The sequence below is a fragment of the Pelophylax lessonae genome (genome assembly GCF_965119305.1).
Source record: "Pelophylax lessonae genome assembly, chromosome: 3".
Classification (NCBI taxonomy): domain Eukaryota; kingdom Metazoa; phylum Chordata; class Amphibia; order Anura; family Ranidae; genus Pelophylax; species Pelophylax lessonae.
Window position 1 is genome coordinate 560,436,391 of NC_138770.1, and position 24,226 is coordinate 560,460,616.

At 42.8% G+C, this 24,226-nt stretch overlaps 1 protein-coding gene across 1 annotated transcript in view; it reads right to left on the reverse strand.

Annotated features, from left to right (window-relative positions):
- Window positions 1-1,570: 1,570 nt before the first annotated feature.
- The window catches only part of NPHP1 (nephrocystin 1), a 152,201-nt gene continuing 129,545 nt past the window's right edge, over window positions 1,571-24,226 (reverse strand). The window contains exons 20-21 of the mRNA XM_082252304.1: window positions 3,195-3,239; window positions 1,571-1,889 (exon numbers count right to left, since the gene is read on the reverse strand). Of these exons, the coding sequence (XP_082108430.1) occupies window positions 1,611-1,889; window positions 3,195-3,239 (324 nt within the window). The 3' untranslated portion in view covers window positions 1,571-1,610. The remainder of the gene's footprint in view (window positions 1,890-3,194; window positions 3,240-24,226) is intronic.

The window sequence follows — 24,226 nt, forward strand, 5'->3', positions numbered from 1 at the left end:
GCTGAGGTAAGTGTCCATTCAGAATCCAATGAACAAAACCCAGGCTGGCCCAACAGTGTGGGATCTGGAAATGGCTTCCAAGGTTTACCAAGGTTTCGCCAATTCGGATACACTGCTTATACTTGTGTAATTAGAAAACAGTGAGGAGTTAAACCAATTAAAACAAAAATGAAATATTAGCGCTAAACAAAAACAGCTGCTAGCAAAAGAGAACATACATAATCCTCACCCCCCCCCCCAGAAAAAAAAAAAAATAGTGATGCATTAACAAAGCAGGCACTTGTCACTCACAGGTCAACGCTGCCGTGGTCAGCAATTGTAGCGGTGTAACGTCACGTGAATAACACCACCCAGCGCGTTTCCAGCCCCTGAAGATGAGCATTGGCTGGAAACGCATGGAGCGGTAGTATACATGTGATGTAACGCTGTCACGAATGCTGGCCACAGCGGCGTTCACATGTGAGTGACAAGCTTTACTTTTGATATTGTTTTCATGAGTTTTATGTGGCTTCTTTGTTAATGCATTTCTAATTAATAAATACTACTACATTATGATACCCTGTTGTGTTGCTTACTGGTATCATGATGTGATGTGAGTGGCTGAGTGTCCCCTAAAACCTCCATACTGGAAGACTTGGATTAAGAGGATATTAGAGGCATTACTGTGAACCATCCATCTATCCCTGTTGAGCTGCAAATTGCCTGATTGTATACTCCCTTTGGTGAGTTTGCATTGCATATGGGGAAGATGAAGTGATGTACGGATCTAATATTGTCGGTTACAATCAAAGGGGGACTCTCTTTATTATCCTATCACTTTTTCATGATTTATTACACTATGAGATTTTTTTCTTTGGTTGTATATGATATGACGTGGAGGAGGCGTCAACACCGAACATCAGAAGTGGATCCTCTTTAAAGAATTATACTGGCACTTATAGTGCATAAAGCAAGTAAGCTGCTCTCTTGGTTGAGACAGTATTAATCTCTGGTGAGTGCCAACTTCTTCTGTATCCACACATTTAAAGGAACATTGCACCCTTTATGGACTATCACTTGTGGACTAATTCAATACACTAGCTGGTAATTACGAAGTGTTATGTTTGTCCAACGACCATTTGTATTTTTTAATACATGAATACATGATTAGCCCTGCAATTTTTTTTTTAAACAAAGTAGGCTAACAATGGTTCTCTATGAATTAAAAAGAGGTCCATCACCTTAGAACACTAGAATAAAACTGAAGATTCATGAAGTGCGGTAGGGATATGGGGGAGGCACCCAGTGGGTGTGTCCTCAAAATCTTGCCAGTGTCCAATCACCTGAAGGTAGGAGCCTATAACCAGGGTCTATAAAGTACTTTGCTTGTGTTCTGCACTGTATGATTAGAATAATCATATTACAAAACCACCAGCTGAGGCAACATGGAAAAACAATTTTTATATTAGTAAGTGCAAAAAATGTACAAACCTTTGTGATATAAATATTTTCAGTATATAAAAAAAAAACATTATAACATCAATGCACAATAGATATATATATATATATATACACACACACCATAGTCATTTTTAAAAAGTCAATTTCAAAAACCCCACTCAGCACACTTCTCATGCAGAGAGCACAGAGGCTCTCGACGCATCAAGAAAGTCATAGGTTATCTCGGACATATCAAAGGGCTTGTGAAGACAATCAGGTGACAGCAGGTAATGGAGGGCTCCTTCCTTCTCCCTGTTTTGCTTTAGGAAATCAGCAATAGCTTTCCAGCGTGCAGCTTCTGTTTCATCATCTGCCCATCTAGGTTCTTGGAGAAATGTTGATTGAAGAAGAGGGTAAGCTGTGTCGTGGTACACTTGGATGAATGTGCTCTTCAAAAATTCTGGATCTCCCTACAGATAAGTATAATACATTAAAGTATATAACTGAATTCATTTTTGTTCCTGAGTTTTTGGTTATATTGCATATATTCCTGCTCAAAGGAGCGGCTATGTCCATGGACAAAAATGCAAGTACTGACTTATTTCTACATATATTTTATTTCAACATATCACATAAGAAAAAAAAAAAAAAGGACCACATTCACAACTTTCACCAAAGACAGCAAGCTGTAAAATGATATATTTTCTAAAAGCAGAGGCCCTGTAGAATAAAATGGTAGCAGTTGCAATTTTTTATATTGCATGATTCTTGTCCAACTGCTGCTGTGCATATGTCACATGTTCATATTTTTGCATATTTTCAAGAAAAAATACGAGAAAATTAATTCTTTTTTTTTTAACAGGTCCATTTTATTATTTGCTTTATTTTACCACATTTTCCACAAATGCTGGTTGAGTGTTATTTATCTATCAAACAAATGGGCCTATTTATTACTGTTACCCCAAAGCCATTCATTAAATTTCAATTTTTATCAATTGACATACCAACATCACAAATATCTTTTATCAGTTTAGAGCATGAAGAACGACAGGTGTGTCATGACTGGTAACGAAGGGTTAATACAGTATTAATACTGCCATGTTGCTTAAAGTATATCTAAGGCCAAAGCTTGTTTTTTTTATTTTGGATAGAGTAAGGGGGGGGGGGTGGTAAATCAGCTGCAATTTTTTATTTATTTTTTTAACCTGTGGGGATATTTCCCTTCACTTCCTGTCCTGGAGACTCCCCAGGAAGCAAGAGGACATCTTTTAAACTTTAGAGAAATTCCCTCTTGAACAGGTGTCACAAAAACCAGTATCCCCATTGGAAGATTTCTCCTTTATTCCTGTTCTGGTGATTCAAAAGTTTCAGTTTATCCTCACTTTCATACCAGGTGACAATGGTGAGAGTGAGTGAATTTTCTTAACGGGAACACAGACAGCAATACAAACCTGACAGTGGTTCTTATCACTTTACCAGCCCATCCAGATTTAAAAAAAAATGCCTTTAGTTTTACCTCAAATGTACAGAAATCGTTATTTTATTCCTACTTCTCCCCCCATCCTTTAAAACACTGTTTTACAAATTATGTAGCTAATAAAGAAATAAGGGATGACACATGACCCTTATGGGGCATTCGCTAAAGTAAAAAGCAAAGTACAAAATTAAACAACCTAAATAATGCTTTGTATATCATAACTATGCATTTTGCTAAAAAAAAAAAAAAAAAAAAAATTGCTGCCGATGAATAATAATAATAATGAGAAAAGAGCTACCTTTTCTGACCTCTTCAAAGAGTTCTGCTTTTCAGCCCATCCACTCTGAAAAATAAAAAATAAAATCAATATAAATAATGTGATAATATATTTATTGAAGTGTCATATATGTGTATTTGTTAACATGTGTATACAGTATTCTGTATCTGTGTTGAGAAATCAATGAATCAATGAAAAAAAAACGACCATGGGGTCTAACAGCTTAGTATAGATTTGTCCAGAAAAGAGGAGCAACTCCTGTAGACAACTAATTCCTACATTAGGCTTTAAAGAAATTCTATAGGCACAATGTACACTTTCGTGTAATAGTAGCTAAGGGGTTAGCACTTCTGCCTGCAAGCACTAGGGTCGTCGGTTGGAATCCCAACCACGAAACTACCTGCCTGGAGTTTGCATGTTCTCCATGTGTGGGTTTCCTCTGGGTAGTCTTGTTTCCTCCCACACTCCAAAGACATGCTGGTAGGTTAAATTGGCTGCTGTCTAAATTGGCCCGAGTATGTGTATGTATAAATGTGAGCTAGGGAGCTTAGAGTGTTGGCTCCTTGAGGGCAGGGACTGATGTGAATTTACAGTTGTATTCAAAATAATAGCAGTCCAACATCTCTAAGCAGATCAATCACTGTTTTTGGTATAAATTATATTTAGTTACATAGTTTGTGAGGTTGAAAAAATACAACAGTCCATAAAGTTCAAGTTGTCCATCTAATAGTTTTTTAAAACTATCCACGCTCCCTGCTGATACCACTGCTTGTGGAAGAGCATTCTATATCCTTACCGCTCTGACAGTAAAGATCCCTTTAGGCAGTTTAAGGTTAAACCACTTCTCTTCTAATTTTATTGAACGGCCGCGTGTCTTTTTAAATTCCCTTTCGCCGAAAAGTTTGTTCCCTATGCTAGGGTCGCCAGTACGGTATTTGTACATTGATATTATCCCCTCTAAAGCGTATCCTTTCCAGAGAGAAAAAGTTCAATGCTTGTAGTCTTTCCACATAACTGAAGTCCTCCAGTCCCTTTATTAGCTATGTTGCCCTTCTCTAGACTCTCTCCAGTTCCAGCACATCCTTCCTGAGGACTGGTGCCCGGAACTGGATGGCATACTCAAGATGCAACCGGACAAAATTCTTGTAGAGTGGGACAATTATCGTTTTATCTCTGGAGTAAATCCCTATTTTAATACATGCCAGTATTCTGTTGGCTTTGCTTGAAGCAGCTTGGCATTGCATGCCACTGCTGAGCTTGTCATCTACTAGGACCCCCAGGTCCTTTTCCATCCTAGATTCCCCCAGAGGTTTTCCTCCTAGTGAGTAACTTGTGTTCATATTTTTGGTACCCAAATGCATTACCTTACATTTTCCAACATTAAACCTCATTTGCCATGTAGTTTGCCCACCCCATTATTTTGTTCAGATCTTCTTGTAAGGCTTCCACATTCTGCATAGAAGTTATTGCCCTGCTTATGCTTAGTATTGTCAGCAAATATTGAGATTAAGCTGGTTATCCCATCCTCTAGATCGTTTATGAATGAATTGAACAGGATTGGTCCCAGGAGAGATCCTTGGGGGACCCCACTTTCCACACCAGCCCATCCCAGGTACTCGACATTTATCACCACCCTTTGGACTTGCTCCTGAAGCCAGTTTTCAATCCAGGTACCTATGTACTTTAGTTTGTACAGTAAATGTTTGTGGGGAATTTAATCAAATACCTTTGCAAAATCCAGATACACCATATTTACTGGCCTTCCTTTATCTAGATGGCAGCTCACTTCTTCAAAGAAGGTTAATAGATTGGTCTGGCTGGAACGATTCTTCATGAATCCATGCTAATTACTACGGATACCGTTTTCATTACTAAAATCTTGTATATAGTACCTTATCATCCCCCTCCAATAGCTTGCAGACTATTGATGTTAGGTTAACTGGTCTGTAGTTCCCAGGGATATATCTCAGCCCTTTTTTTAAATATTGGTGCCACGTTGGCTTTTCTCCAACCAGCTGGTACCATTCTAGTCAGTAAACTGTATAAAAATTAGTAACAATGGTCTAGCTATCACCTGGCTGAGTTCCTTAAGGACCCTCGGGTGTAAGCCATCTGGTCCCAGTGACTTTTTTATGTTAAGTTTTTCTAGTCTATTTCTGATTCTGTCTTCTGTTAACCATGAGGGTGCTTCCTGTGACGTGTTATTACCATTACAATCTAGGTTACTGTTTCTTTTGTGAAGACTGAGGAGAATAATTTATTCAAAACCTTTGCCTTCTCCCTGTCCTTTGTAGACAAATTCCCTTCATCATCCTTTATAGGGCCAATATGTTCTGGCCTCACTTTCTTACGATTTACTTAAAGAATTTCTTGTTTTTTGTTTTTTTTTACGCTCTGTGCCTTTCGTGTTCTATCTTAGCCGCCTTGACTTTATTGCTCTCTTACATTAACATTTCTACACGGCATATAATTTACTAGTAGGTGTAGTAGAGTAGAAGAAAACCAACAGACCCAATAGTCATGACATGCATGCTGCTGATTCTGTGTAATTGAATCATTAAAAAAGTTGATTGGAGAGGGGAAAACAGAAATGCAGAAACGGACAGGCTGCTCAGCTTAAATTTTATAAAATGTTTTAAAATGGCAACCAAAACCATAAAGGCGTGGAAGAAGACAGAAAACTACAGTTTGAATGGATCAAAAAGTAGCCAAAATGGCAAAGACTTAGCAAATGATCAGCTTCAGGGTGATCAAAGAAGGTCTAAAGTTACCTGTGAGCCTCAGCAAAGTCCCATTGTTGAAAAACATCTTATGCACTAAAGAGGTTACAATTTGCCAGAACACATTGACTGGCCTATAGAGAAATGGCGTAACATTTTGTGGTCTGATGAAATCAAGATTGTTCTTTTTGGCTCTAGGGGCCGCAGACAGTTTATCAGAGGACCCCCAAACACTGATTTCAAGCCACAGTACACTGTGAAGACAGTGTAGCATAGTGGTGCAAGCATCATGATATGGGGATGTTTCTCATACTATGGTGCTATTTATCGCATACCAGGGATCATGGACCAGTTTGAATACATCAAAATACTTGAAGAGGTCATGTTGTCTTATGCTGAAAAGGAAATGCCCTTGAAATGGGTGTTTGAACAAGACAATGACCCCAAACACACTAGTAAGCGAGCAGCATCTTGGATCCACACTAACAAGATTAACGTTATGGAGAGCACTATATAAGTAATGAGAATAAATAAAATAGAAAAAACAATAACATCAGCATTGTAAAAGGCAATACAAACAATAGTTAGTTTGACCATCCAAAATAAGCTTACTTGAGAAACCTCCTATAATGTGTGAGTGTTACCTGTCTGCTACTCATCTCTTTACACAGTTTACCGATTATCTACATGCTCTGCAGCTTCTCCTCTGCTGTTTACTTTGATTCCTGAGGACTACACATCCCATGGTACCTTGCTGCCTGCAAGCAGTGATTCCTGAAACTCCCTCTCTCTTCTCAGAAGGCAGACTCTGTGAATACTGCAACACAGGAGTGCCTACTTACAGGATATAGTGAATGTGTGTTTCAAAATTCAAGGAAATAAATGTGCAGGGATCTTCACCAAGTAAGTTTGCACACTTCAATATCATTCAGATTAAAAGGACTAGCCTAGAAATAAATAATTTAAATACAATGTGGAAATAAATACATGATTTAAAATGTTGACCATTGTTTAGGTGGTATATGCACTGTTTTCAAAACAAGTCTTGTTTCCTATATATGTAAAATGTTTAAAAAAAAAATTAATTGAAAAAAAACGTTCAGGTGCCTAGTTGATTTTTAGCTCTGTAGTTCTGAAAGCAATGATGATTAAAAGTATAACTAAAGTCAAAACTTTTTTTTTTTTTAGTTTTGGATAGAGTGCAGAGGGATTCAAAACACTTGTCAGTTTTTCTTGCTCTCTGTGCCCCCGTTAAGGAGATTCACCCTCTCTATTTGTGCCATTTACCATTGTCATTAAAAGTGAAAGTAAAAAAAAAAAACCCACATTTTGGGTTCTCCCCAGAAAAGTAAAATAGGGGAAATATTCCAATGGGGACTCTAGTTCTGGTGACTTGGAGGCGCTCCAAGGAATTCCATTAACCACTTGCCTACAGTGCACTTTCACCCCCTTCCTGCCCAGACCGATTTTCAGCTTTCAGCGCTCTCACACTTTGACTGAGAATTACTCAGTCATGCAACACTGTACCCATACAAAAATTGTGTCCTTTTTTTCACACAAATAGAGCTTTCTTTTGATGGTATTTGATCAATACTGGGTTTTTTATTTTTTGTGCTATAAATAAAAAAAGACTGAAAATATTGTGAAAAAACGCATTTTTCTTTGTTTCTGTCATAAAATTTTGCAAATTAGTAATTTTTCTTCACAAATTTTGGCCAAAATTTATACTGCTACTTATCTTTGGTAAAAATAACCCAAGTAAGTGTATATTATTTGGTCTTTGTGAAAGTTATAGAGTCCACAAGCTATGGTGCGAATCATTGAAAATTGATCACACTTGATCACACCTGATGTACTGAAGGCCTATCTCATTTCTTGAGACACTAAAAAGTCAGGAAAGTACAAATACCCCCCAAATGACCCCTTTTTGGAAAGTAGACATTCCAAGGTATTTAATAAGGGGCATGGTGAGTTTTTTGAAGTTGTAATTTTTTCCCACAAAGCTTTGCAAAATGAAGATTTTTTTTTTTTTTTTTTTTACAAATTGCCGTATTAACAGGTTATTTCTCTCACACAGCACATGTATACTTGCAACTACACCCCAAAACACATTCTACTACTCCTCCTGAGTATGGAGATACCACATGTGTGAGACTTTTTCACAGCCTGGCCACATACAGAGGCCTAACATCCAAGTAGCCCCGTCCGGCATTCTAGGAGCACAAATTACACATATAATTTCCTGACAACCTATCGCACTTTTGAAGGCCCTGGAGCACCAGGACAATGGAAACCCCCATAAAATGACCCCATTTTGGAAAGCAAACAGCCCAACGTATAATTTTTGAGGCATAATGAGTCTTTTGAATATGTCATTTTTTTCCACAAGTTTTTGGAAAATGTGGAAAGAAAATGAAAACACATTTTTTTTACACAAAGCTGTCCATTTATGCAATATTTCTAACACATAGCATGTACATAGCAAAACTTGCACCCCAAAATACATTCTGCTATTCCTCCTGAGTATGGCGATACCACATGTGTAACACTTTTTCACAGCCTGGCCACATACATAGGCCTAACATCCAAGTAGCGCTTTACACAAAGTTGTCCATTTATCCACTTTAAGACTGGGCCTATTTTTGACACTTGGTGTTTACAAGCTAAAATCATTTTTTTTTGCTAGAAAACTACTTAGAACCCCCAAACATTATATATTTTTTTTTAGCAGAGACCCTAGAGAATAAAATGGAGATCGTTGCAATATTTTTTATCACACCATATTTGCGCAGCAGTCTTCCAAATGCGATTTTTTTGAAAAAAAATTCACTTTTTTGAACTAAAACATAAGAAAACAGTAAATTTAGCACAATTTTTTTCCATAATGTGAAAGATAATGTTACGCCGAGTAATTAGATACCCAACATGTCATGCTTCAAAATTGTGCATGCTCACAGAATGGCGCCAAACATTGATACTTAAAAATCCCCATAGGCAACATTTTAAAAATTTCTGCAGGTTACTAGCTTAAAGTTACAGAGGAGGTCTATGGCTCAAATTATTGCTCTCGCTCTAACGATCGCGGCGATACCTCACATGTATGGTTTGAACACCGTTTACATATGTGGGCGGGACTTGCGTATGCGTTTGCTTCTGCGCGCGAGCTAACGGAGACAGGGCGCTTTAATTTTTTTTTTTTTCCTATTTATTTTATTTATTATTTTTTTATTTTTACACAGTTTAAAAAAAAAAAATGTTTTGATCATTTTTATTCCTATTACAAGGAATGTAAACATCCCTTGTAATAGAAATAGGCATGACAGGTCCTCTTTAATGTGAGATCTGGGGTCAAAAAGACCTCACACCTCACAACTACACTAAAAAAGAAAAAAAAAAAATTGTTGAAAGAGGAAAAAAAAAAAAAAGCAAAAAAAAAAGCGGCCCTTTAAACCGGTTGCTAAGCAACGTCTTTTGACGTAGCTCCGGTCCTCCAAGACCATAGAGTTGAGTGAGGGCCATCTTGCCCTCACTCGACTTCCTGTCTCTGAGGATCCGGGACCGGATAGTTTTCCCCGCTGCCGGCGGGTCCGGTAAGCTGGGAAAACGTCTGGGACGCGGCAGGAGGGGGGGGGGCACCTCTTCCCCTGCACCGTAAGGGTAATTCCGCGGCGAATCCGCCACTGGGACCACCCTTATCTGAAAGCCGACCGCCCGCCGTTTCAAAAAATACCGGGGTTATGGGGGCTATCTGCTGCCATAACTCCAGTATTTAGCTTTTAATGGCCGACGCATATAGTCGTTAGGCGGTCAGTAAGTGATTGCATGTATATGACAAACAGGTGACGATGACTGATGGGGTGACAGGTGACGATGACTGATGGGGTGACAGGTGACAATGACTGATGGGGTGACAGGTGACGATGACTGATGGAGTGACAGGTGACGATGACTGATGGGGTGACAGGTGATGATGATTGATGAGGTGACAGGCGACGATGATTGATGGGGTGACAGATGACAATCACTGACGGGGTGACATGTGACGATGATTGATGGGGTGTCAAGTGACGATCACTGATGGGGTGTCAAGTGACGATGATTGATAGGGTGACAAGTGATGATCACTGATGGGGTGTCAAGTGACGATGATTGATAGGGTGACAGATGACGGTGACTGATGGGGTGACAGGTGACGATGACTGATGGGGTGACAGGTGACTGTGATTGATGGGGTGACAGGTGACGGGCGATGGTCACTGATGGGTGACAGGTGACGGGCGATGGTGCACGGTGGTACTGATGGCAGTCTCTGGTGACCGGTGAACTTTAGGCTATGTTCACATGTGAGCGTAGCGATCATGGGCAGAATCACTGCGATTCTGCCCGTGATCCAGAAATCATTGCAAATTGCGGGGCGCCTGTGCGTTGCCTGTGATTTGCAATAGCACCCCAAACGCTGTGCGATGTTGCCGCCATTTCCGCCTGCCGAATCGCGGTAACATCGCGCAAACAACGCATGACGCCCCAAAGAAACTCTTGTACCTTTTTTGGGCGTCATGCGATGTTTGCGCGATGTTACCGCGATTCGGCAGGCGGAAATGGCGGCAACATCGCACAGCGTTTGGGGTGCTATTGCAAATCACGGGCAACGCACAGGCGTCCCGCAATTTGCAATGATTTCCGGATCGCGGGCAGAATCGCGGTTATTCTGCCTGCGATCGCTACTCTCACATGTGAACGTAGCCTTATGGGTGTCAATTTCTGGGCACTGATGAGGTGACTGTTGGGTGACAGGTGACATTGGGGGGGGCTGAGGACTGTGTGGGGGACCTTTATTTGTGTGCTTTTTACTTTTTACAGGGGTACAGAGCAGTAACTCAATGTTTCTAGCTCTTCTCCCCTCATACTGGAAGCTGTATGAGGAGAGAAGAGCTAGTAACACTGAGTTACTGCTCTTTGTTTACATTTTGTGATCGGCTGTGAATGGATTCACAGCCGATCACATAGTAAACAGTCACTGTCAGTGACTGCTTACTACCGCCGGTGACAGCTGTGTTCCTACGGAACACAGTGACACCGACATGACCGCGCTGCGCGCTCCCGATCGCGCATGCGCGGTCATCTCCCGGGCGCCTCCATTGTGATCGGCTGTGTCATTGGAACACAGCCGATCACGTGGGAAACAGCCATGCCTATTGGCTGTTTCCCCCCTGCCGGTGACCGGCTGTGTCCCGGGGACACGCCGACACCGGCAGTGCACGGCGGCGCGCCCGCGATCGCGCGCCTGCCGTGCATTTACTGGGTCACGTCATATGACGTCCGCCCAGGATAATAGCCGCACCGCCCCGCCGTCATATGACGGCGGGCGGGCGGTAAGTGGTTAAAGAGGAAGTAAACTATGCCAATTTTTCTTTTTTTAAAAAAACCCTGCAAAGTAAAGGCATCGCATACTAACACATTATGAAATAATTACCTTAGAACATGGCTGGGCTGTGAGCTCTGACAGATGCTTCCATCTTTATCCGGTCTTCCTTGCAGGTTTGTGTCCTCCAGCCATCTGACTGGCTGCGCCACGATGATGTAATTCCCGCACATGTGCATGGGAGTCACGCGCCATGGCACAGAGCTCTGCAAGGACGGCACGGTTAAACCGTTCCTTCAGAGCGCATGCGCCAGTGACATTAATAGTACCTACAGGTAAGCCTTATTACAGGCTTACCCGTGGGTACAAGCCTACAGAATAGGTTTACATCCACTTTAATTTGTGGGGATTTCCTCTCATTTCCAGTTTGGCTATGGGACAGGAAGTGAAGGTAAATCCCAACAATAATACACAGATGGCAACAACAAAAAAATCTGACAGAGGGTATAACTCTCCTTTACCCTATCCAAAATGAAATAAAAAGAAATGCCTGTAGTTCTACTTTAATGTGCATATTTAACACTGAACCATGAGTCAGTAGTCCCTGTTAAATTAAAGTGATTACTGCAAATAGAAGAAATATTACATGCTGTTTCACATGCTTGTTAAAATAATTGGTCACTTAGTGTTTCATAGTATTGTGTTGTGCATGACAGACAGCTTTTACAGTGAACAGGAAACTCACAATTTGTCATATTGCAAGAAGAGTTCTGAAATATTAGAATGGTTTGCAGACTGAAATGTAAAAGTCATTTTTAATAACATTAAAAGTTAAAAAATGCTCAAGTAGAAATATATTAAATCACTTCTAGAGAAAAGTGTAGTATATTAAGCATGGCTAGTTTAGAAGACAATTAAAGTGTGCAAATAGTAAGGGTGGATAACTGCACACCATGGAAAAATAAAACTCCAACTACGATAAAACTCCAACTTCTTTACTGAATCGATTACAATCCTTAGACGGCATCACAGCTACACAGAGAAACCAGGTTAATGCATTTCACATTTACACCCACAGACACCTAATCATAACCGTCCGTGGACGTGAAGTGCATCAACCTGGTTCATATGTGTCGTTATGCTGTTGTCTAAGGATTTTAATCGATTCAAGAAACAAGGCGTTTAATCTTTCTATAGTGTGTGGTTATCTCTTCCTACTATTTAAATCAATTACGGATATAAACTGAATCTGCACCCAGGCTGTCTCAAGGGCACTGGATGGTGGACCGACCTGGAGCTGTGTTTTGCTCTGTTGTGTATTAAAAGAATTAAGGGAAATGTTTGCTTTGCCCATGCAAGTGCCCTATTAGCATCTTCCTTTTGTTCGTTCAATGTTTTGTTTAGCTGCTCAGAGCTAAAAATACCTGGTACTTACAGGTATGGGGACCATTTGACATATTGCCCTTACCCTCACCTAACATCACTGGCATTTGCTGATTAGCCCAGCCACATAACAGCAGGAAAAATCTTGTGTAAGCTCCAGTTATAGCGACTTTGAACTTACACAGAGGCTAGTAAACACTGGTAAAAGAGTTCAGTTTGTAATCCAATTTCCTTCATATTGAACTAACCCAAGGCCTATGTAGTCAAGATTTAAGTGGGGGTGGAAAACTCAGCAACTATATGCAGCTACCATACTTTGAGAACCAGATATGGAATTATGTGTGCTGTTTAGGCTGCGAAGAGTTCTAGTCCTGTGCCCACTCGGGAAGGAGCTCTTTGAGGTGCAGAGCGAATGTTAGGGATGTGGCCTGACAGGAGCCCAGGCTGAGACTGCCACATACTTCATCACAGCGGGTTTGCCCATGTGATACAGCTTTTATTCTACATTACCATTCATTGAGAACTTTATAACACACAGGAAACGTATAGTAATGAGGTGATAAGGGTGAGGAGTCAAATGCTCCTCTATTCCTGGAAGTACAAGATATTTTCTTTTCTTTGCTCCCAGTTGCCAAACGAAGAAATGTAAGTATGTGCTGGTGGAACATTGGGCGGTAACAAATATAGGTTTGCTTAAAAGCTAGTGAACAGTGGCATAAGAGATTCATTTGTGACAAAATCACTGCTTAACCACTTGCCACCCGCCCACTGTCAAATGACGGCAGAGCGGTGCGGCTCTCATTCTGGGATGACGTCATATGACGGCGCTCCAGAATAACCTTTCTCGTACCCCCCATTGTGTTGCTAGGACACAGTGCGACCCCGATCCTGGTAAAGAGCCAATGACATAGCTCTTTACTTATGTGATCGGCTCTGTCCAATCACAGCCAGTCACATGTAAATGAGGAGCTGCCGTTTATCGGCTCTCCTCGCCTCACACTGTCAGAATGTGTGGCGAGGAGAGCCGATCAGCGGCTCCTCCTCAAAGGGGAGCCTAGGACAGGAAATCAGGGCACTGATTATCAGTGCCCTGATTACTGTAAAGTAAAAAAACAGTGCCCATAAGTCACCCCAACCAATGCCTATCAGTGCCCATAGTGCTGCCAGTCAGTGCCCATCAGTGCCTGCTCATCTGTGCTGCCCATCAGTGCCACCCGTCAGTGCTCATCAGTGCCGCCCGTCAGTTCCCGTCAGTGCCGCCTATCACTGCTCATCAGTGCGGCATATTAGTACCCCCTCATCAGTGCCCATCAGTGCAGCCTATCAGTGCCGCCTCATCAGCGCACATTAGTGAAGGAAAAAAATTTACTTATTTTCAAAATTTAAATTTAAAAACTTTTTTTTTTCAAAATTTTGTCTTTTTTCTTTTTTTTTTAGTAAGAAATAAAAAACCCAGCGGTGATTAAATACCACCAAAAGAAAGCTCTATTTGTGTGGGAAAAAAAAGATAAAAATTTCATATGGGTACAGTGTAGCATGACCGTGCAATTGTCATACAAAGTGTAACAGCGCTGAAAGCTGAAAATTGGCCTGGGCTGAAAGGGGGTGAAAGTGGCCTGTATTAAAGTGGTTAATATGCATTCGTGTTAGCTTGTTTGGGAGAAATAAAGAAGTGACCAAAGGTCAAATTGACCCAGAGCCCATGTACTCTAGCAATGTGGTTAGAACATTCAGCAGCTTTATGCAGCTACCCTATATTAAGATCTACAGTATCTCTCAAAAGTGAGTACACCCCCTCACATTTTTGGAAATATTTTATTATATCTTTTCATGTGACAACACTGAAGAAATTACACTTTGCTACAATGTAAAGCAGTGAGTGTACAGCTTGTATAACAGTGTAAATTTGCTGTCCCCTCAAAGTAACTCAACACACAGCCGTTAATGTCTAAACCGCTGACAATAAAAGTGAGTACACCCCTAAGTGAAAATGTCCAATTTGTCAATATTTTGTATGGCCAGCATTATTTTCCATCCCTGCCTTAACCCTCTTGGGCATGGAGTTCAATACAGCTTCTTTCACTCCTCCATGCCAACATCCCGGAGCTGGTGGATGTTACAGACCTTGCGCTCCTCCACCTTCCCTTTGAGGATGCCCCACAGATGCTCAATAGGGTTTAGGTCTGGAGACCAGCTTGGCCAGTCCATCACCTTTACCCTCAGCTACTTTAGCAAGGCAGTGATCATCTTGGAGGTGTGTTTGGGGTCGTTATCACATTGGAATACTGCCCTGTGGCCCAGTCACCGAAGGGAGGGGATCATGCTCTGCTTTAGAATTTCACAGTACATGTTGGCATGCATGGTTCCCTCAATGAACTGTAGCTCCCCAGTGCAGGCAGCACTCATGCAGCCCCAGACCATTACACTCCCACCACTGTGCTTGACTGTAGGCAAGACACACTTGTCTTTGTACTCCTCACCTGGTTGCTGCCACACGCTTGACACCATCTGAACCAAATAAGTTTATCTTGGTCTCATCCGCTCAAAGGACATTGTTCTAGTAATCCATGTACTTAGTCTGCTGGTCTTCAGCAAACTATTTGCAGGCTTTCTTGTGCATCATCTTTAGAAGAGACTTCCTTCTCGGATGACAGCCATGCAGACAAATTTAATGTAGTGTGCGGTGTATGGTCTGAGCACTGACAGGCTGACCCCCCCAGCCCTTCAACCTCTGCAGCAATGCTGGCAACACTCATACGTCTATTTCCCAAAGTCAACCTCTGGAAAGGATGCTGAGCACGTGCACTCAACTTCTTTGGTCGACCATGACGAGGCTTGTTCTGAGTGGAACCTGTCTTCTTAAACCACTGTATGGTCTTGGCACCTGTGCTGCAGCTCAGTTTCAGGGTCTTGGCAATCTTTTTGTAGCCTACGCCATCTTTATGTACAGCAACAATTATTTTTTCAGATCCTCAGAGAGTCCTTTGCCACGAGGTGCCATGTTGAACTTCCAGGGACCAGTATGAGAGAGTGAGAGCGATAACACCAAATTTAACACACCTGCTCCCCATTCACACCTGAGACCTTGTAAATCTAATGAGTCACATAATACCGGGGAGAGAAAATGACTAATTGGACCCAATTTGGACATTTTGTCTCAGGGGTGTACTCACTTTTGTTGCCAGTGGTTTAGACATTAATGGCTGTGTGTTGAGTTATTTTGAGGGGACAGCAAATTTACACTGTTATACAAGCTGTACACTCACTACTTTACATTGTAGCAAAGTGTCATTTCTTCAGTGTTGTCACATGAAAAGATATAATAAAATATTTACAAAAATGTGAGGGGTGTACTCACTTTTGTGAGATACTATATATAATACATCAGCAAACTCAGGTTTTATAAGGGGGGGGGGGGGACACTGAAGAGCAACCTTAAAGGCATAGTTCACCTTTACCAAAAAAGTAAACGTGCCTTAACGTAGACAAATAAATGCATTCACCCCTTTATAGACCTTCACACTATAAGAGGTCTAGAAGCACCCAATGTGTATAGATAGATATTTTTCTTCTTGACCTTAAGAAACACTCTCTTCCTCTCTCCTCTTCAGCAGAAACAAAACACAAACCCTTCTAGTTCTCTTAGTTTTGACATGTTTTTTAAATATGAAACCAAAATATGCTCATACAAATGTGACATATGGCTTTCAGAACAGTCATAGCACTGCCAGACACAGGTTCTGGTATAATCCTGCCCTCCGGCTCCCACACAAGCAGTGGCTTCCAGATAGCGTGATGACGTCATGTGCTTCACTCCGCCTTAGGCGTTACATCACAAGTCAGGGCTTTATTAGAGGCTTTGTATCACAATCACAGGAGCAAGCTCTTTTTCTGATTCAAACCCCCTCACATGTACTTTCTCTCCCCTGATGCAGTAAGTCTGAGATCAGTTTTTGAGAGCTCACTTCTGTAATGATGAAAGGTGAGCAGTAATAGCTCGGCCTCTCCTAGCAACATCCTGTGAGTTTTTTAGTCAGGCTTCATGAGGTATGTAAATGGCCTACACCTATAGTAAGGGCAATAAATGGATTTTTGTAAAATCTTACCGTAAAATCCTTTTCTCTTAGCTCATCGACAGACGTAGTCCTCGGTGATACACCACCTTCGGGTTATGTTACCTCCGCAGGAGCAGGACTAGACAGGAAATTAAAAAGCTCTGGCCACACCCTAGGGGCAGTCCCAGAGGGTATATCCTCTCTCTCTCTGCCTCAGCAAATCAGTTATGTGAAAAAGCAGTGCTTAGAGAATTTAACCCAACCCAACTCCAAAACAGAGGGGCGGGGACTACGTCTGTCGATGAGCTAAGAGAAAAAGATTTTACGGTAAGATTTTACAAAAATCCATTTTTCTCTAGCGCTCATCGACAGACGTAGTCCTCGGTGATACACCACCTTCGGGACGTCCCAGAGCAGTATCACAACTGAGGGGTGGGAAAATGGAAATCAAATCCCAATCTAGAAGGCCCAACCGGTGCCAACTAGAAGTTTACAATGCTCATCCTTAATGATGAGACTCAACCAAAAAAAAAAAAAAGAGAAAACAATTTTTTTTTTTTTTCAAACAGAAAAAAACCCTCGAGGTAGACCACCGGTCTCCTCAAATTGCGGCCTGCAAAACCTTGCGGCCAAATGAGGCATCCGCCGATGCCGTCACATCAATTTTATAGAATTTTGTAAAGGTATGTACCGACGACCAGGTGGCCGCCTTACATACCTGGACCACTGACGCCTGATGGCGAAAGGCCCAGGAAGTACTGAGCGCTCGAGTGGAGTGCGCCCTAACAGGGAACGGAGGACTCTGACCCTTAATAGAATAAGCCTGTACCACCGTTTGTCTAATCCATTTGGCAATGGTCGCGGCAGATGCAGGCAAACCCTTTCTGGGGCCATCCGTGATCACAAAAAGTGAATCCGTCTTACGGAATGATTCCGTAGCTTTCAGGTATACCCTGATTGCCCGACCCACATCTAAGGAATGCAACGCATGTTCCCGATGATGCTTGGGCTGAGGACACAAGGAAGGTAGTACAATATCTTCATTCAGATGAAAATCTGAAACCACCTTGGGAAGAAAAGATGGCTTAGGATGAAGTACTACCTTATCCCTATGAATCACTAGGTATGGTGACTGGCATGATAATGCAGCCAGTTCTGACACCCTGCGAGCAGAAGTAATAGCCACCAAGAAGGCCACCTTCTGGGATAGAGTAAGCAAGGGAATCTCCCTGATGTTTTCAAAAGGAGGTTTCTGTAGAACCGACAAAACCAAATTAAGATCCCAGGGCGGTAAGGGCGCGCGGACTGGAGGAGCCAGGTGCCGCACCCCCTGGATGAAATTCCGCACAAAGGATTTGGTAGCTAAAGGCTTCTGAAAGAAGATTGCTAATGCTGAAACTTGACCCTTGATGGTGCTCAAGGCTAGCTTCTGCTCAACCCCTTGTTGCAAAAAAGCCAATATTCGAGTCACCGAATAGGTACGTGGAGGAAATCCTAAAGATTCGCACCACGCAATATAAGTCTTCCATGTGTGATAATAGACTTTGCTGGAAGTCGCTTTCCTTGCTTTACTAAGGGTAGGAATGACTGAAGTAGACAAACCTCTGTCCTTCAGTACTTGGGTCTCAATGGCCAGGCCATTAAAACCAGCGACTGTAAAGCACGAAGGTAAATTGGTCCTTGAGACCACAGACACTCCCTGAGACGAAGTTCCCACGGAACGTCTGCGACTAACATGTCCAAGTCGGCCAGGCCGGCTTGAGGAGGCCAGCCTAGAATTTCTAGGACCACTGGCGCTGATTGGATCTGAACCAGGCGTCCCTAGAGCTATCTGGCCCCGACCATCCGAGAAAGTCTGGTCGTTTTCTGTTCCCACACATTTATCAGATACCTGATAGTTATCAGGAAAGGTGATCTTTTCTGGTTGAACCTCAGGGACCGAAGTCACCCGACTAGAGGCTACTTGGCCTATCTGGTCAACCAGATCCGATTCCTGTGAGGTATCGGGACTAATCTTAGGAAAAGGTAAAGGAAAAGATCTTTTCAGGGAACGGTAACTACCGCTTCCTGTGGTACTTAAATGTTGGAAGGGAAGAATCGCACCGGTAGTAGTGGTTGATGCTCGATCTAATGTCCTGAATACCGGTGAAAACGTCCCCCCACCCTGAAACCGGGTGGGGGCGCACCTTCAGGCTGTGTACTCCTTTGCTTCGGGTTTGGCTGGGTTGGTCCCCTTCTTGAACCCTCCTGGAGGAGTCTTGCCTTTCCCGCTAGTACCAGCCGGGCGCCCTTTATGGGCGGTAAAGAAAGGTCCTCGCTTGTTGCGAGGTCCCTTAGCTTTTGCAGCCTGTGGCAAAAAAGTGCTCTTGCCCCCAGTGGCATCCTTAATGATTTCATCTAGGTTGGCTCCAAATAGACGATTCCCCTGAAAGGGGAGATAGGTCAAGGTCTTTTTGGAACCTAGGTCAGCTGACCAGCATTTTAACCACAGCACACGTCTGAGGATCACTGCTAACTTAGATGCATGCCCTAATAGGGGAGTAGTGTCCAAGGCTGCGTCACAGATAAACCGTAGCCCTTGTATGATCTGTTCCATCAAATCAGATGTCTCCTGGGGAATATCTTTTCCCCTAAGATCTTGGCGTACCATCTTCGCCCATTCCGTAAGTGTCTGGGAAACTAGACCAATAACGATTACTGGTCTAAATGCTGACCCTATCAGAGAAAAGATAGTGCGGGACTCTGCTTCTATCTTTCGATCCACCGGATCCTTAAAGGACGAAGTGTCCTCCACTGGAATAACCGTGGCTTTATTCAGCCTGGAAATAGGCGGATCCACGACTGGTGGTACCGTCCATTTCTTAATGATGGATTCCTCAAACGGATAGCGTCTAGCAATACGCTTGGAAATAGTAAAGGTACGTTTAGAATGCTCCCATTCTCCTTTAATCTGATTACCAAAACATTTAGGTACAGGAAAAGCCTTCGCCGTCTTGATGGGCTTATTAGTCCCAAAAGGCCTCTCTGTTTCAGTTGCCTCTGCCGGTAAAGCCTCAAGTTTTAAGGTTTCTTGCACTGCCACAACTAGTGCGTCCACCAATGCTTCTTCCTGAATTATAGCAAGAGAAGAAGCGTCCTCCTCACTGTCTGAGGGGGCTTTACCTGGGATAACAGCCCTTGCAGAGGAACCTGCAACTGCCGTGACCATCTCTGAATCTGAGTCAGAGGTGTCAGATGGTATAGGGGTAGGCGGGGGTCGCTTCCTTGACCCCCGTCCCTGACAGGCCGCCTCCACCCGAGCCACCATAGACTCCAAAATTGCTGTAAATGACTCTATACTCTGTGCACCGGCGGGTCCCGAGGCCCCCTCGAGGGAAACAGGTGGGGGAATATGTGTGGCAGGGTCCATAATAACTCCAGTTACTTCCTGGATAATATAATTCAAAAGTAAAGAAAAAAACTTTTTTTTTTTTTTTTTTTCTGACCCCCAGCGCCACAAAAAAGCCCCTTAGTGTTACCTGCTTAGGGATCCCTATCGATCGAGAGAGAGAGAGATAGACCCCCAGGCTCACCACTTGATGCTCAGAGTTAAACTGCAACAGCTTACAGCGCTGTCTTGACAAACAGGAAATCTTTTGGCTGGCTGCCCAGGAAGAAAGGAGGCGGCTCCGCCCCTCTGCACGCCTTCCGGCGCCTCCCCCAAGCTCCACGAGGTGTAGGATCACCTCAAACATGGCCGCCCCCATGCTGGAGACACGAGGCTACGCCAAAATGGCGGCTCGTGCGATCCTGCAAGAAAAAATGGCGACGGCCTGCTGAATGGCGGTGTGCTGCACACAACACTGTCTCTGCCTGGGGATATGGCGTGGTTGGCGGTATCGGCCCCTGGCGGACCGCATGGCCGTTCGGGAGGCCTGCTAATAGCTGGAGATCTGATTTGGAAGGCAGTCTACATGTCCGTGGCTTCTGACTGGTAGGTAGCTTATACTTAACCCATAAGATTCCCAGAATGCCACAGATTACATCTTTTAAACATGTATACAATAGATTGTTAGCTCCCAAACCAAGCCTCCTGGCTTTTTGTACACAAAAAATCACACTCAAAGTAGGAGGATCTGTGACATGTTATAGGATAGAAAGGACTCTTTCTTACCATACCGAGAGGGGCCCGCGTTCACCACAAAACCCGTCAGGGGGAAAGGGGGAACATACTACTCACCATACCGGAACCAGGCGGGCACCAACTCCTGACAGTACCCCTCTCCACCGGGGCGGGAGGGCTGTCGACCGATACGAACGCCGTGACTCATGGTCTTTGGCGTTTCAGCGAGACGTTTAACTCGCGGGTTCAGTCCTTTTAATGGGACTTTGTCGCGGCCGACCCAGCGCGGAGCTATGGCCTGCACGCGCTCGTAGGCTGAACTGGGGTGACCACCGGATCTCAACATCCAGCCTGTCGCCCAGTTCAGCTTTCTTGCTTGAAGATCTCACAGGAACACTGGAGAAAAAGCTGTCTAAAAAAAAAAATCCTTTAAGAAAAAATTCTTGCCAGGACCTAAGATCCCAGCAAGGTGTCTAGGTCCTTACTCCTAACTAGACAGAAAATAACTGATTTGCTGAGGCAGAGAGAGAGAGGATATACCCTCTGGGACTGCCCCTAGGGTGTGGCCAGAGCTTTTTAATTTCCTGTCTAGTCCTGCTCCTGCGGAGGTAACATAACCCGAAGGTGGTGTATCACCGAGGACTACGTCTGTCGATGAGCGCTAGAGAAATTACATTTTAGTTAAAGCTGCACAGGTTGTTTTTATCTACAGACACCCCTAGGCAGTTTTTGGGTAGAAACACTAAGAAAAATCAAAAATGTTATTTCTTCTACTTTTTTGATTGAGAGAACCTTTTTAAACTAGCCAAATTGTCGTCATTCTCCAGCCTTTAAAGTAAGCCCCCGTTCACACTGGGGCGACCTGTCAAGCGACCTGGTCGCCTGACAGGTCGCCGTAGGTCGCCTTCCATAGAGAAGCTGCGGACCCGTTCTAATAGGAGCGATACAAGTCGCTCCGACTTAGAAAAAGGGTCCGGAGCTTCTGTGGGGGACCCGGAGCGACCTGCATAGACTTCAATGTTATGAAGTCCGTGCCGGCCGCTCCGAGGTCGCGGTGCGAGCAGCGCGCCGCGACCTATGAGGTCGCCCCGGCAAGTAGCGTCGCCCCAGTGTGAACGGGGCCTTACAGGGAGATGTAATTATTACACCTCAAACAAACAATTATGCACTGAAACTTGCCTAGTACTAGAAAACAGTGAGATGTTGAACAGGTTTATAGAAACTAAATGCTGAGAACCGATTTTGTCACTCATGAATGAAAAGATTCAAGTTAATTACACAATGTGTCACCTTATAAATTTATCATAGGATTCAACAAACAAGTCGCACAGGAGCTTCTATATTTCTCGATGTTCTAATGATCTAGACTTCGTACTTTCACTGAGGATTGGTTTTGCAGGGCGGGCTGAATATATTAACTGTATTATAATTAAAACACCCACTCCTTCCGGACCTGTAAATCTGTCCTTGTTAGGAATGCATAAGCCTGCTTTACTGCCTGATATGACAAATAATAATTTAGCCTAAAAAATAAAGTCCATAAAATGGGAAGACAGGACAAAAAGGAGTTTAAGTATGAAAGGAAACTTTTCTAGACCTCTTACTAATACACTGCCTGGCCGAAAAGTCGCCACCCAAAAAAAAAAGATCACACACGTTGGACCGCCTTTAGCTTTGATTACGGCACGCATTCGCTGTGGCATTGTTTCAATACGCTTCTGCAGTGTCACAAGATTTATTTCTGTCCAGCGTTGCATTCATTTTTCACCAAGATCTTGTATTGATGATGGGAGAGTCGGACCACTGCGCAAAGCCTTCTCCAGCACATCCCAAAGATTCTCAATGGGGTTAGATTCTGGACTCTGTGGTGGCCAATCCATGTGTGAAAATGATGTCTCATGCTCCCTGAATCACTCTTTCACAATTTGAGCCCGATGAATCCTGGCATTGTCATCTTGGAATATGGCCGTGCCATCAGGGAAGAAAAAAATCCATTGATGGAATAACCTGCATAATTCAGTATAATCAGGTAGTCAGCTGACCCCATTCTTTGGGCACATGCAGTAACTATTCAGTAGGATAGTTACTGCACACTTAGTTTAGTTAACTCCAGGTGGTGTACAATGTTATTTCCTTACTAGGGAAGCTGCCATTGTTCATGTCATTACAAAAATGTTTGTCACGCGGGTGTTATGCTCTACTACTACCTTCAAAAGTTTCTGACTCCGGAACAAAATATTCAAAGAGGTATTTTAACCACGTGCTGTGCTCAATTTTTAAATTTCTATACCGATAAATTATGTATGAAATATAAGTGTATGTATACATATAATGTGTACAAAACATCCAAAGAAAACAAACTCATTTGTCTGCTGGTGGGATCTCTCGTGTTGCTTTTTCAGATTGAGATATTCTCTTCTCCCTGACAGCACTATATGAGAGGCCAGCAAGGAGAAGAGCTTTTATTTGTTCCCTACATATGTGAGTGCTTTTTATTTTGAATAAAGAGTTTTATTATGGCGGTGAGCACTATGATTTGTAATTTATTAATTCATTCATTTTTTTTGGGGGGGGGGGGGGGGGTAAATTGATTTTATAAAGTGTTACTAAACCCAGGACCCTGCGTTCACTATATCTGGTCTCCCACAGTACACAGAACATGGAAATGCAATTATGTTAGTACATTTAAACTGCTAAATACTTTTTTCCATCAGCAGTATATAGCAGTCTTGTGACTTCTATCAGTTCCTGGTAAAGCTTGTAAGAAGAGTTTTCATACTGCACTAAGCTGTCCTATCAGGATCCAGGACCCCTGGCCCTTTGTCTGGACAGTGCAGATTGGCCCTGTGCTAAACACATGCACTCTCCCAAGAAAAAATAAAAACTCCCTAGCAATACACAGCAAACTGAGTATGTGCAGCCTGACTCAAGTAACTCTGGCTTATCCAAACCTGTTCTGGAGTCAGTGGAAGTAGGGGAGGATCAAAGAAGACAGGATCAAACAGCCTTTTTATACAATTCAGAAGATTATCCTCTTCGGTTCCACAGTGAGTATAACAAGCATGCGTTACTGCATATACAGATTGATTTTACGGTTGAGGGTTTAGTAACACTTTAAGAAGGTGAGGTATGCAAAACAAAGCCTATTGGGCATTATGATTTGTAATTTATTTTGAGAGAAAAAGAGAAAGATTCCTTGGCTATTTGAGCCATTGTGATGCAAAGGTTAAACATTGACTTTTTTGAATCCTTATGCTGCTAGCATTAGTAAATAGATAGGAAATTATATTGTATTTACTTGTTTTAAACTGTTTTTTTACATTTCTTTAGTTACTTCCTGGTTTGCCTAGGAAAATGATGCCATACATTCCAGGAGTCTACAGGTGGGGAGTAGGGGTTTTATCAGCTAAGCACACCCTCCTGCCTGCATG